The following is a 12,252-nucleotide window of genomic DNA, read 5'->3' on the forward strand; positions in this document are numbered from 1 at the left end:
CCAAAAGAGATACATCAATTTTATAAGGCGCCTGCATATGCTAACGAAGTATTATTATAGGCCACCTGTATAGACCCCTTGTGACTACAGAATACGTTGGTTAATCCTGCGAAAGAAGCAAATTTTATCCTAGATTTCGCTATAGCCTAACTGCTAGGCCTTGATCCCCGCCTCACACTATGGCGCGTCGAAATAATGGGCAAATGCACCATAATACCAACTCGCTACCTACCAAGAGACAACACTCTCCTTCGCCTGAACAGAGAAGGCAACCAATTTCACAAATAATTGAAACTACTGCTATACCATCTCCATCGTCCTTCAACAACACGTCGTTAACTACACTACTTATACCATTTACATCAAGCTATATAAATAGCTGGCGTGAAAATATCGAACCAGATTTGCAAGATCCGAATCAAATACCTCCAAGTCCGAAAGAACCATATATACCCGAAGATCTAATATCCTCCTTAAATACTATGGGTCGAAATCGAGTAGCTCATCTTGCAAATAGAGATGATCAGTCAATACCACCAGAGGCATCGGTGTCAGCAGTAGCAGCAAAGTATCCTTCCCATGGTGCCTCGAGCGCCCACCAATCCGGCAACGCTCGGTATAGGGAGATCTACTTGGAGCCGAACTTGATAATATTTCAGGAAGGGCTATTCGAATGTCCCAAACCTGTCAAGAAATTTTACAGTAAATTTCTACAGTCTACTCGGGATATACTTAATCCTAAAGCAGAGAGGAAAAGGAGATTTCATTGGTATTTCTCAGCACAAAATCAACGCCACCGTGCAGAGATTGAGGTGCAACTGAGGGTAATGCGTCTATTGGATCTCGATCTATTGAAGGTCCAACCCTACGAGGTAAACACTCCATTTTGGGGTAGTATGACTAGTACGTGGCTATTGCAGCACGTAGTCAGACAATGTCCCCCAAAAGAACTTTGCCAACCTATTGTCCCCAAACCTGACCTAGCCTACGGATACGACGCCAAATACATCCCATATCTTGACCAACTGTCAAGATTCCTAAGAAAGGATCAAGAGTTCACTACTACTACCTACGGCTTCTGTTTCCCGTACCTTATATTCGAATTTAAGGGTTCTCGGAGCTTGGAAGAAGCGGAGAACCAAATTCTCAATAGTACCTCGTCGGCTTTGTTTGTATACAACAAAATTATCCAAGGCGGATATGTTTTCGGTGCTACTGTGAGAGAAAACATTATACACTTCTATATTATGTGGCCAATACCGAACGTATCTGTACCAACCAATCCAAGAGCACGGCTTACGAGATATACAATGATATGTTTCGCATCATTTTTATTGAGGAAGCAAGTGGAATATAAGAAATGTCTTATGTTGATTAGCAACATCCAACGGTGGGGCCAAGGAGAGCGATTTAAGAAGATTTGCGAGACTGTCGAAAAGTTCTATATGGAACGACAGGTTTTATCGGGGTACTTACAGCAAGAACCGCTAAACCCAATAGCGGCAATAGAGCCAGATTTAGAGTCTGGACTTGATCAGACCGAGGATGAAGACCATACTCAATACAATGAATCCGATAGTGCCTCTAAGGGGCAGGCCGAGGCGCAGACCGTAAGCATGTCTGTATGATGTGTGAATTAACTAGGTGCTCCAGTGACTACCGACGGTAGCAATGAGGGCCAGAAGAGCCACATCGAGAAGGAAAAGTATGAGAGCAAGGTGCCGGCGGGTCGTCCCGGGAAGGACGATGACATGGCGCAGGCGGTGCTATTCTTTGCCGCGAACCAGTATTTGAACGGTCAAACCGTTGCAGTAAATGGCCGATATGCACTTGCAGCCGGAGAATAAGACAAGGGATTATTACTAAAAGGAATGAATTATTAAGGTGATGGCGTTTGTGTTTAAGTTATAAAATATATGTTGGTATAATGAAGATACGAAATGAACCAATAAAATGCTCCCTTGGAAATAATACATGTATGCCTACGAACACCTAGAACTATGCCCCCAGTACGATTATCTATAACTAGTTTGAACAATTCAAAGATATCTCTCATCGTATGCCTAAGCCAAGTTGAAACTATAAACCAACCCTTCCTGTATATATTAATCCCCCTGCAGTTGAACCATCTCAAAATATACACGATTTCTTCCCCATCCCCGCCAAGCCAAGCCATACCATGCAAGTACGGTGCCGTCGCATCGAGCTTATCTAAACCCGCGTCCTTGGCTACATTGCGCTCGCAGATCCGATCTGCTGCTGCTGCTGCTGCGACGCAATAGCGAGGCGTAGATATAGCCACGACTGATGTCATGTCATATCACCCATACATACATACAATTGTTCCGCCGGGGAAACGGTTCGACGGGGCGCACGCATGCGGCCTATAATCGTTCGATACCAAACAATTTTGACGGGCGGCGCAATCCATTCTATTTTTCTACCTTTTTTATCCTATCATTGCCTGCCTGGCGCGATAACGGAGGGAGGGGGCTATATCGTTGAGCTATAATTTTATTGTTTTTTTATTGCGCAGTGAACTTCGCATGGATCGAGCATTTATCGTACTATCTCAACATGCAAAGAGTTGAGGTATGCTTTGGTAAAAGGTACGAAAAGCAAAAAGATAAATAGGGCAAATAACGGGTAGCAATTAAACCTTAAAACCAATCTTTACGAATAACCTTCGTCTTCAAACTATAACCTAGGTTAGTATGTAACAAGAGCCTATCTAGTACATATCCAAGTGTCCGGCATGTAATAGGATAATCCATGTCCCGTCAGCGTTACTAATCCATGTCCGGCCACGATGTGACGCGGCAGCCCATTTGCGGGGCCCCGTCTGTTGAAAAGATCCACGTAGGCATGTATGTATGCTGCAGCGTGCTGCGTTACCCAAAAACCCTTACCCGTACAGACTCCACGGAACTAAGCGCGATACGTAAGCAACTGTAACCCAGCCCACGTAGCTGTAGGCTGACCTCACACTGCAGCGGAAACCGGAGTGAGAATTAGATGGCGTACGATATGAACCGAGATTTGGAATATCCAGGAATATATATTTTACATATATAGTATATAGTATATAGTATATACCTCATCCTATATTTTTTTACCCTTGGTAGTTAGCAATCTGGATATTATGCGCGTATATATAAATGTTCAAAACGATACACCCCTAAGGTGTTCAAGTAACAATGTGACATCACTAAAAAATATATTTCCAAACTAAAAAGATCTACGTCCCGAATCCCACTTCACCGGTGCTGATCCGGTAGACGGCAAGGCGGCACGCCAACGACGCTAAGTTAAAGACAAGTCGACAGGGGCGGGGATTACAGCTTCGTAGCGTGTACCATAGGGCTGGGACGTGGATAACGCAGATTTGACCTCGAGACTTGACCTTGGCTTGCATTCCTGTCGCTTGATAATTGTCATAACCTATAGAGATTAGTATCATACATATTTTATAAGTTGGTTATAAATCACGTAAATATTTCCGTACGCTTGTTTAGAATGATATAGTAGTAGGATGAGACTGTATATTCGGTTGGGAACTGACTACCAAACCGGTGATGATATGACAGACGAGGTAACCATAAAAGTAGACCGTAGAAGACCGTAGTACCACACACGAGAGAAATCTTGCCAAATATTTGAGAAATACCCAAATAACTAACATTTCAAAATTTCGCTGTGGGTTTACCTACCACTTGCCTGTGGTAGCTTCTAACATTGGTGTGCATCTCTGTCAATTCTCTGCCAAGAATCTCATTCTGCCCATGAAAACAAATCAAGGTCCATCCCACTCTGCTAGGTCAATATAACGCCACACATAATGCAAAGGTATCCCCTCAATGGGGGAAAGCCCAATCTGGCCAAAACCCCAACCAATGAACCAACCGACCAATAGACCAACCAATCCCCTAGCCTCCCCTAAACCAGAAAAAAAAAAGAAACATGTGTGGAGTGGGGGTAATCATAGGGGTATGAACCTGCTCGCTCCGGGTATCATTGCAATCCCGTTATGCTATGTATCAATGAAAACCAATTCTCTCTTCCATGATCTGATACCGTTGATGAGTTGATGTCTGTGAAACAAATAGAACCGAGTGAACAAAATGAAAATATGTATCTCTGAGACCAATCCGATGGTCATAATGCAACCGCCGATAACCAGGCAACTAAAGCCTAACCGAAACCAATATGCACAAATCATTAAGAAAAACACGGGTCTGAAAGACCCGACAACGCTATACGTTGGCTAGGTTGCCCCCAGTAGTTAGGTTACCCCTAGATGATTCGACCCATACCCAACGGGTCATGGCTTAGGGGATTCGTTGGTCAATTACATAAAGTCGGCCATCCAGGTCTTCTCAAGCCAGCCGACCTTGTCGAAGGCTGTCCACAGCTTGGAGGCTTTGTTGACGTCAATTTTACAGGCCTGCTGTGCATCCGTCTTGCGGAACTCCTTTCCCATCTTAAGACACTCCCGACGACGTATAAACATCCGTCGCTTGCTCGTCAAGTAGGTAGCACAATCGAGTCGAAGATTGGCGGCGAGTGTAATCTCATCAGGGTGTAGGAGGTAACGATGCGGATCATTGCTCAAATCGATTGGTGTTCCTTTCCAATCCACCTTGAGGCTGTTGGATCGTTCCGGAAGCGAATTCAAAGGCGGGCAGTAGTTAGGAAGCGAGGCAAAATCCTTATCTTCCCGGTTCGGGGCAACTGCACGACGTGGTGAAGGATCAGGCGTCGCGCTTGGTGGGCGATTGGCAGATTGACCCGGATTCGTCGTTGGATATGATCGAATTGGTCGCGGAGCTGCGGTGTTAGACTGTGTTGCTTTGACTACCTTTGCTGGCTTCGCAGTCTTTGCACGCTGTGTCTCCTTTCGAATCTGGGGGAGTTTCGCCGGAAGAATTGGCTTCGGTTGGAGCTTGAACTGATTGTTGCGTGCCCCAGCTCGTCGGTCTGCTAGTAAAAGTTCACGTTCACGCTTAAGCCACGCCTTCGGATCCCGTTGGTAGATATTCAATACCTGGGAGTTAAAGTATAGGATCAATTCATAATCCTCTCGCTTGGGTGGGCTCGTATTTCCAAACAGACCCGCCGGTCGTACATTCACATGTTCATCTACAATTCTGCGAACGTCGATAGAGTCGTCTTGACTGAATAATGGTTGTTGCTGTGGTGAGCGAGTAACGTCCTGCGGGGGGTATAGGATAGGATCCTGCACGGTAATACTTGTGGATGACGCAGGATTGACAGAATGATCATCAGTCTTCGTGGCAGGTGAGATAGGAGGCGAGATGGGCGAAATGGGATGCAACCGTCGAACATCGGAAATAGTTGGGCCTATAGATTTCGATTCGCGTCCATGTGAAAATGAATCGAGTCGAGGAGGCTCAGGAGGCGACATTAGGTTGCTAATATCAAGAGGATTCTTAAATCCCGACTCCGTTGAAGAAGCGATTGGGGCCTTCGCATTCTTATCCATGTTGCGCGAGGAAGCTGATGTTGAAAGTAAATGAGTTGGGAACTTGGTGCCGAATGTAGAAAACTTGATACCGGTTGTCGACATTGGTTTGTCAGCCATGGACTCTTGATGCCAGGCAATGTGTGGGTCGATATGAGCACGAAGTGGCAAACCAGGCAGAAATTCAATTGCGTAGCAATTAATTAATTCGGTAGAATTAGGGAAAATATCTCGTCGTTAATGCGACCGTGATCGCGGTTGCAATCGCAGTGGATTAATTATGTTTTGGGAACCAAGTTTGAAAGAGTTGAGTTAGGTGTGGTGTGGTGTGTTGATGGTTCCTAGATATAAGTACCTAAGGGTTGATTTGTTGTTGGAAACTTAGAGAAGAAGGCAGAGCTAAGTTTCGGAGATAAGGTGGCGGGTGGAATTAGAATTCCCTCGTCGTTACTAGTGTGGTATTGTCCCAAAGTGTTGGAAAGTTAATTGAGCTGTGGAATGATGAACAATAAGCAGCTAAGTTATATTTGTATTGTTATCCTCGTGGCGGCGGCGATTGAGTTGAACGCTGTAAACTACTACTAACAAGAGAGCCACCATTTGCGGGGACTGGGTCTGGTTAGGGTAATCAGGGGTAGCGATTATAAAGATTCGATAGGCTTGTCTAAACTCCGAGACCAATGCGCATTGAAGATTGAAGAGAATATAATGAATTTAATAGTATAACCCACGGGTGGCAAACAATTCTCTGTGCTGTGTTTGTGAGTTTTGGTAAGATGAGAATTGAAGGTTAAGACGGCGAGGGAGAGGACAAGATTGAGAAGAAGAAAAAGAGGAAAGAAGTGTAAACCTAGACAGGTTGGTCCTGGTGGATAGATGAAGTATCTAAGTAAGAGAAGGGGTGTGTGGGAGAAGGACAAAACAGCCTCTCATTAGGCTGGTGACTTTAGAACGGTCTTGTTCTGTGTTTGGGGTCCGTACCTCGTCGGATATAGACGTGGATGCGTTTTGGTGGTGGTGTCGTCAAGGAGTCACACCCCCATCCTCCAATAGTCATCGATGTCAGTCATAGGGCAGGGCCAGACAGGGCAGACGCGGCGTGGCGGGCGCAGGGGTGTGCAGCATTTGGCGTTGGCTTTATTTTTGGGACCTGTCCTGCGTGAAGAGACCCAGGAAGCCAAGGAAGTCCATGTCCCCAGACTGAGTACCCCAAAGTACCTCAGCTGAATTGGTACTTTGGTGCTTGGAGGAGTAACTCCACTCCACCTTGGCTTTCATCGGCCACCAACGGGATAGACCTGGTAGTTCAGGTTTGGAAAGAACATTTCTCACCTTCATAGGTATGCCATGTACATATTGGCATACCGTACCGTACCTTGGGTTTTGCCGACATATACCCATCCATTTCTGTTAAGCATGGACACAGGGTTAGGTACAGATCTAATGCTGTGAACAAGATTCGAACCTATTTGAATTTTAAGATAAGACGAGATAGGACGAATGACAATAAGATCTGTCATATAATTGACAAGTTTTCCAACTGAATTGTATTTCGAAAGGAGCGCAATTGGAAGGACAAAGCTTGATGGCTTTTGCAACGTGATCAGGCTTCAATGGAGAACAGTTGCAAATGTGAAAAGCGTCGTTAGAAAGTGGGGGGAGGGGGGGGCTCACGGAACATACAGAACAGACAGAGAGGGGTGTGTATATGTGTGTATAGGTATGTGTGTGTGTGTGGGAGTGGGAGTGTGTGCGGTGCGTGCACCATATACACTCCCACACGAATACAAGTCCCTCGCCAATCTACCACTTGGTAGACTAAACTAGCTCTAGTTGGCATGTACATGCCTACTGAGATAATGTCAGGTCTGTTCTGATTTGTATTGAGGGTGCTTCCCCTCTCTTCTAGATAGAAGCCCAACTAGGACACAACAATTTGTCACGCCAACGGATCTTGCAACGCGGGGTCCAATAACACCAACGAATTGGAGTGGCGCAGGTCTCCCGGTTCGCAGGAGAAAAACTCAACGGGAAGATTAAAAGCTGCAACGCTGGCACGCATGGTAAGTTGATGTCGACGGGAATAACCTAGGCGCACAAGATTTGCGCCAGATTAGGCACCGTAAATGACTTAAGTTGGACGAATGCGCCTTTTCCCCGTTTACAAGAGACCTTTCCCAGCGAATTGACCTTTATGTTTTCCTGGGGAGATCCTGATGCCCAAACTTTAGTACCTTCAAGTGGACCAGAAGTTCGATTGAACATGGCGAATTTTGCATCGTGTCACGCAGCGTCTGGCTCGCGTTTCTCCATGGACACTGTATAAGATTCGCAAACCAGGTGTTAAGAAACGGTTGGCCAATTGTTAGGCGTATGAGGTGGGCGATGCCAACTACCAACCAAGGTCATAGCACATTGGTGAATATGAGGTTTTGCAAGCTTCATTATCTGACCTATATCTGACATGTCATCGTCCTGTTAGCCAGCAACGTTGCCAAGCCAGAGCTATACGGAGGGTAGACGAAAATACATGTATATTAAGATCCGACGGCTGGAGCTACGATAAACAGGTACATAAGACAATAACATGCGGGCTTTTTGATTGAGGACAATTGTGCAAATAAAAATTTTATACAAAGGATTAGGAAACTTAATGATAGGAGATACTTAATTCATTAATTATTTGACTCCGTTCCAGCAACTGCCGGCCTTCATTCCCCCCCGAGCCGACTTGGGATGATAGAAGGATCCTAGATTTATTGCCAAGGTGGGTAGGTATTAGAGCTGACGCGACCGCGTTTCGATGGCGCAGACATACAGTCGTCATCCGTACGGTGTAGCATAAAAAACTAAAACCACCAAAGAAACGAGATGTCATTGCTCGCATTGACAGAAAACGAGAAATTCGAAAAAGCGGGCTAGGGTATGCGGATATGGCGGCTATCCAGGAGGGATTCGGGCTTCTGCGTAGAAGTACCTGAGACAGACAACTCGCCTCCGAAAGCAAACGCGATTAGAGCAAGTAATTGACCAGCAGCAAGAAGAGAAAAAAACTGCCACCTCAGCGCTATGTAGACCGAAGTGAATGAGGGGACAATCTAGAAAATTGATGAGACGAATTGGCCAATCAAAAGATCAATTGGTAGATAAGAGTGTCCATAATTGGGTGGATTTAACTGAGCTGAAGATGCCGAGAAGCCTTTTTTTGTCTGTGAGTCATATGTATAGTGCAAGGACAGTGAGGCAAAGAAGTGAAAAGAATCAGACAAAAAGGAAAATAAGGGGACGTAGAACAATAGCATTAAGCATTACTTAGCAAATTCTACTGACGGGGAATTATATTATTACATATTAGGTACATATTGAAAAATCTCTTATCTAACTGTTTAAAAAGAGCCAATCGTCTCTCTAACTAGGCTTGCTATTGGGCAACATGGACTTCAGGTGAAACTATATTACCCTTTAAAGTATAGCATATACTTATTTTAAAGGCCTTCTAACTTATTAAAATATTCCAAATTCAAGCATCTCATGCCAAGCTTTTATTCAGGTGTCCGGTCGTGAAATGTACCTTTTTGGAATTTTAAGTACCGATACTATTCCCCACCCCAATCGATACATGTCATATTAACCACTCACAATTTGTGTCATACGCTAAAGTCACAAGCCACTTCCCACCATACATTTTTATGTACCTCATTAACGGGTTGCGCCCGCGTGGGGCAGACTTACAGATCTGTTTTACACCCAAACCCCAACATGATGGCGTCCCCAGATCTCGAATGCGTCGATTCTGTAGTAGCTAAGTACCTTTGCCTACCTACCCTACCTAGGTACCCTACCTCCTACTTCTACAGCATTGGCCATTAACGTGCTGCCTAAAGGTGGCCATGCTTTTGTCAATCACAAAGCAGACCGGCGATAATATGTAACCACATAAGTACCTACTTACCTACTTTCCTTCTAGGTATAGCTTTTACGCATGGCTTATCAGCGCGGAGTGATTGTAGCACAACCGCAGCAATGCTGACGATGCTCTCTGTTGCCTAGTCTCCTAGATTCGTGGAGTAAGGGATCATTACCCTCGTGGCAATAGCAACACTAATACCGATGATCCGACCTAGGCTGACTAGCTTCTATCTAATCCTATTTAACCCGTATAATTTGTCAACATGTCAACGTCTTATTCGGACTTTGGCGGACTTATTATCCACCACAAGCTTCGTTTTTATATCGCCATGGATAGACTATTCTACAGTTTTCCCGACGGATCCGGGACAACGTCAATTCGAGCTGTCGAATCCCTCTATTAATGAATTAGACATCCTAGACGATCTACCTGGACAGCCTGCCTCGCCTGATTCTCGACTGTCTGGTCTCCATTCCATTACGTTATGTTTGCCCCAGCTCCGCCTCATATCTCTTATCGTTAGCATTAACATATGACAGATATAAAGCGGGAAGCTGCTCAATGCAGATCCGAAAGCGCCCGAGTTATGAGTGTTGTATGTGAGATGTTCTCGAAGCTTACAGCCTAGGAGTCCTACGAGCTGCTGTACAACATCGTTTCCCGTATGCCTAGGTAGGCTTCTTATTAATTCCACTTACCTCGAGATATCATAGCGTACCCTGCAGAAATGCGCCTACCGGGATGGGACTTGAATCAAGGGCAACAACACTTAACATCTCGTAGCCGTTCTCAGCATTCTCATTCAACTATCTTGAGACGAAAAAGCAAGCCTCGTACCATTATTTATATTACAAGCATTCGTGACTCATAAATTGAGCGAAGTGAGCTTCCGATACAGTTAACGGTATGTCAATTGATATTCACAATGGCGGCTCTATTCGCAAATCAATCAGAGCCAACCAATTCTCTACCACTTACAAGAGCATGATACATTGCTCAATTCAATTGGCTACAACAGGCAGATTATTCCTCAATTGAGACCCAATTGCCGGTATAACTACGTTATTCGATCTTAGCAAAAACGGCCTAGCAAATAGCAATACACAACCTTGCCGAGGCCGTATGTGTCGCACAGTTATCGCCTCACTTCAGATGAAGCAGCAGGCAGGCAGTTGATTCTGCCCTTAAGTACCGAAAATGATATAATATGTCAAGTCCAGCCGAGTGTAAAAGAAGATGCCTAAAAGCAATTGCCTGACGATCTCTTCAATCAAAGCTGTATGACTTGAACAACTCCAATTAATCGATATTGATTATCTTAGGTACGGCAGCGTGGCTGGCGCATTCACGCTTATTACCTACCTAAAAAGAGACAATATCGAATACCTAAGGTATCATCTATACACAATAATACGCAGTCATGTATCCAGGCACTACACATCCATAAATCCACATGACCGCCTACATAGAAAAGAGGACAGCTCGAACTTTGGGGCAGAACATAAGGTGGTTCGCCTAGATCCGCCCTAGCCGTCTCTCGTGCTTAGACGTCGTACAATGCCTCCTAATACCTTTTAGGTACCCTCCCCCCCCTTACGACCTAATAGGTGCCTATGTACGTATCAATGCATACCTATATATGTACGTATTATATACGTACATTCGAGACATACATGCCTTAGGTCCTCACGGGAAGGAGGTGCTATAATTTAAACTAGACCATGCATTTAGAGACTACCTCTATTTATGGTCATTCATCTTATCGTTATCTTGTTTCTATCCAAGACACCCCACCATCAGGTTGGTGATCATGCTTCGCACGCTTCGCACGCTTCTCACCCTACTCACCTTGGATCTCGTCACTTGACCTTTTTCTCCCTACTGCATCCTCATCACCCGAGACATGGCGTGTGGGTATCTACAACAGTCAGGCGCCCGTCGCTATTCCATTTTCAGATGGTGTGGCAGGTGTGGTAAGTCCACTTTCACATGTTGCAGAAAGTGTATGTAGAAATTAAGACCCCGCCATTCCTAACGTTTCATTACAATTGCAATCATCACAATACCCCGCCTAAGCGTACGAGAAACATGTAATTGCGCATTATCGATAGACCAAATTGTTTTAGGTCTTGGGGGCTAGGCGCTGGGCGCTGGGCGCTGGGTACTCCCGTTGCAAGTCAGTCAAGTATCTAAGTATCTAAGTACTTAGGTATTTTACAGGTATGGAAATCCCCCTGAGAATAGGTACATTCAAACATCACTCTCTCCTCAACAATAAAGGAAAATATGGCTGTAATTTACAAGTCGAAGCTTTCTCTCCAACTTCAATTGGGAAATTATTAATGTCAAAATAGAAGCTCGAATCTCACATCTTACGAACGAAAGGAATTGATTACAAATTAAAAATTACGGCATTCCACCATTCCTTCAATTAGCTCGCAATAGATCACTACATCTATACATATACGAATTACTCATTCAACATATATGGAACTACATATACCTTACCTACCTCACCTACGTATGCTTTATGCTCACGTAATCCCCCGCACCGGGCCGTAGTAGCAGACCATTCACTCGGGACAACTATGTGCGCCCTGTGTCTTCGAAGCATGGAAGAGTCCTTACGTGCCGCCGACATGCATGGGCGGCAAGTCACCAAGTCACTAAGTCACCTTAAACACCTGCCAAAGATGACGGCTAAGTGCTTCCACCTCATTAATTTCAACGCCAACATTTGCCAACATTTCGCATAAAATTGAAGATATGCTCGGCTCAGATTCCCCCCTTAATCGGCCTTCGGTAGACAGGGAATCCTTTTCATAATGTGGTGCTGTTGGTGCTAAAGGCCCGTCTACCC

The 12,252-nt window shown here is 44.9% G+C and overlaps 2 protein-coding genes across 2 annotated transcripts; one reads left to right on the forward strand and one right to left on the reverse strand.

Moving 5' to 3' along the window:
- Window positions 1–1,445: 1,445 nt before the first annotated feature.
- On the forward strand, window positions 1,446–1,847 carry GL218_07490 (uncharacterized protein; the record flags this gene model as incomplete). Its single annotated transcript, XM_033584248.1, has 2 exons — window positions 1,446–1,618; window positions 1,670–1,847. 2 exons carry the CDS (start codon window positions 1,446–1,448, stop codon window positions 1,845–1,847), a joined length of 351 nt encoding a protein of 116 aa, XP_033432739.1.
- A 2,501-nt stretch (window positions 1,848–4,348) lies between these two features.
- GL218_07491 (SWIRM domain-containing protein FUN19) lies at window positions 4,349–5,503 on the reverse strand (the record flags this gene model as incomplete). The annotated part of the gene is made up of 1 exon (XM_033584249.1): window positions 4,349–5,503. The coding sequence occupies one exon, from the start codon at window positions 5,501–5,503 to the stop codon at window positions 4,349–4,351; it is 1,155 nt and encodes a 384-aa protein (XP_033432740.1).
- Between the last annotated feature and the right edge of the window lie 6,749 nt (window positions 5,504–12,252).

Source organism: Daldinia childiae, assembly GCF_008694065.1.
Source record: "Daldinia childiae strain JS-1345 chromosome Unknown Scaffold9, whole genome shotgun sequence".
Taxonomy (NCBI): Eukaryota; Fungi; Ascomycota; class Sordariomycetes; order Xylariales; family Hypoxylaceae; genus Daldinia; species Daldinia childiae.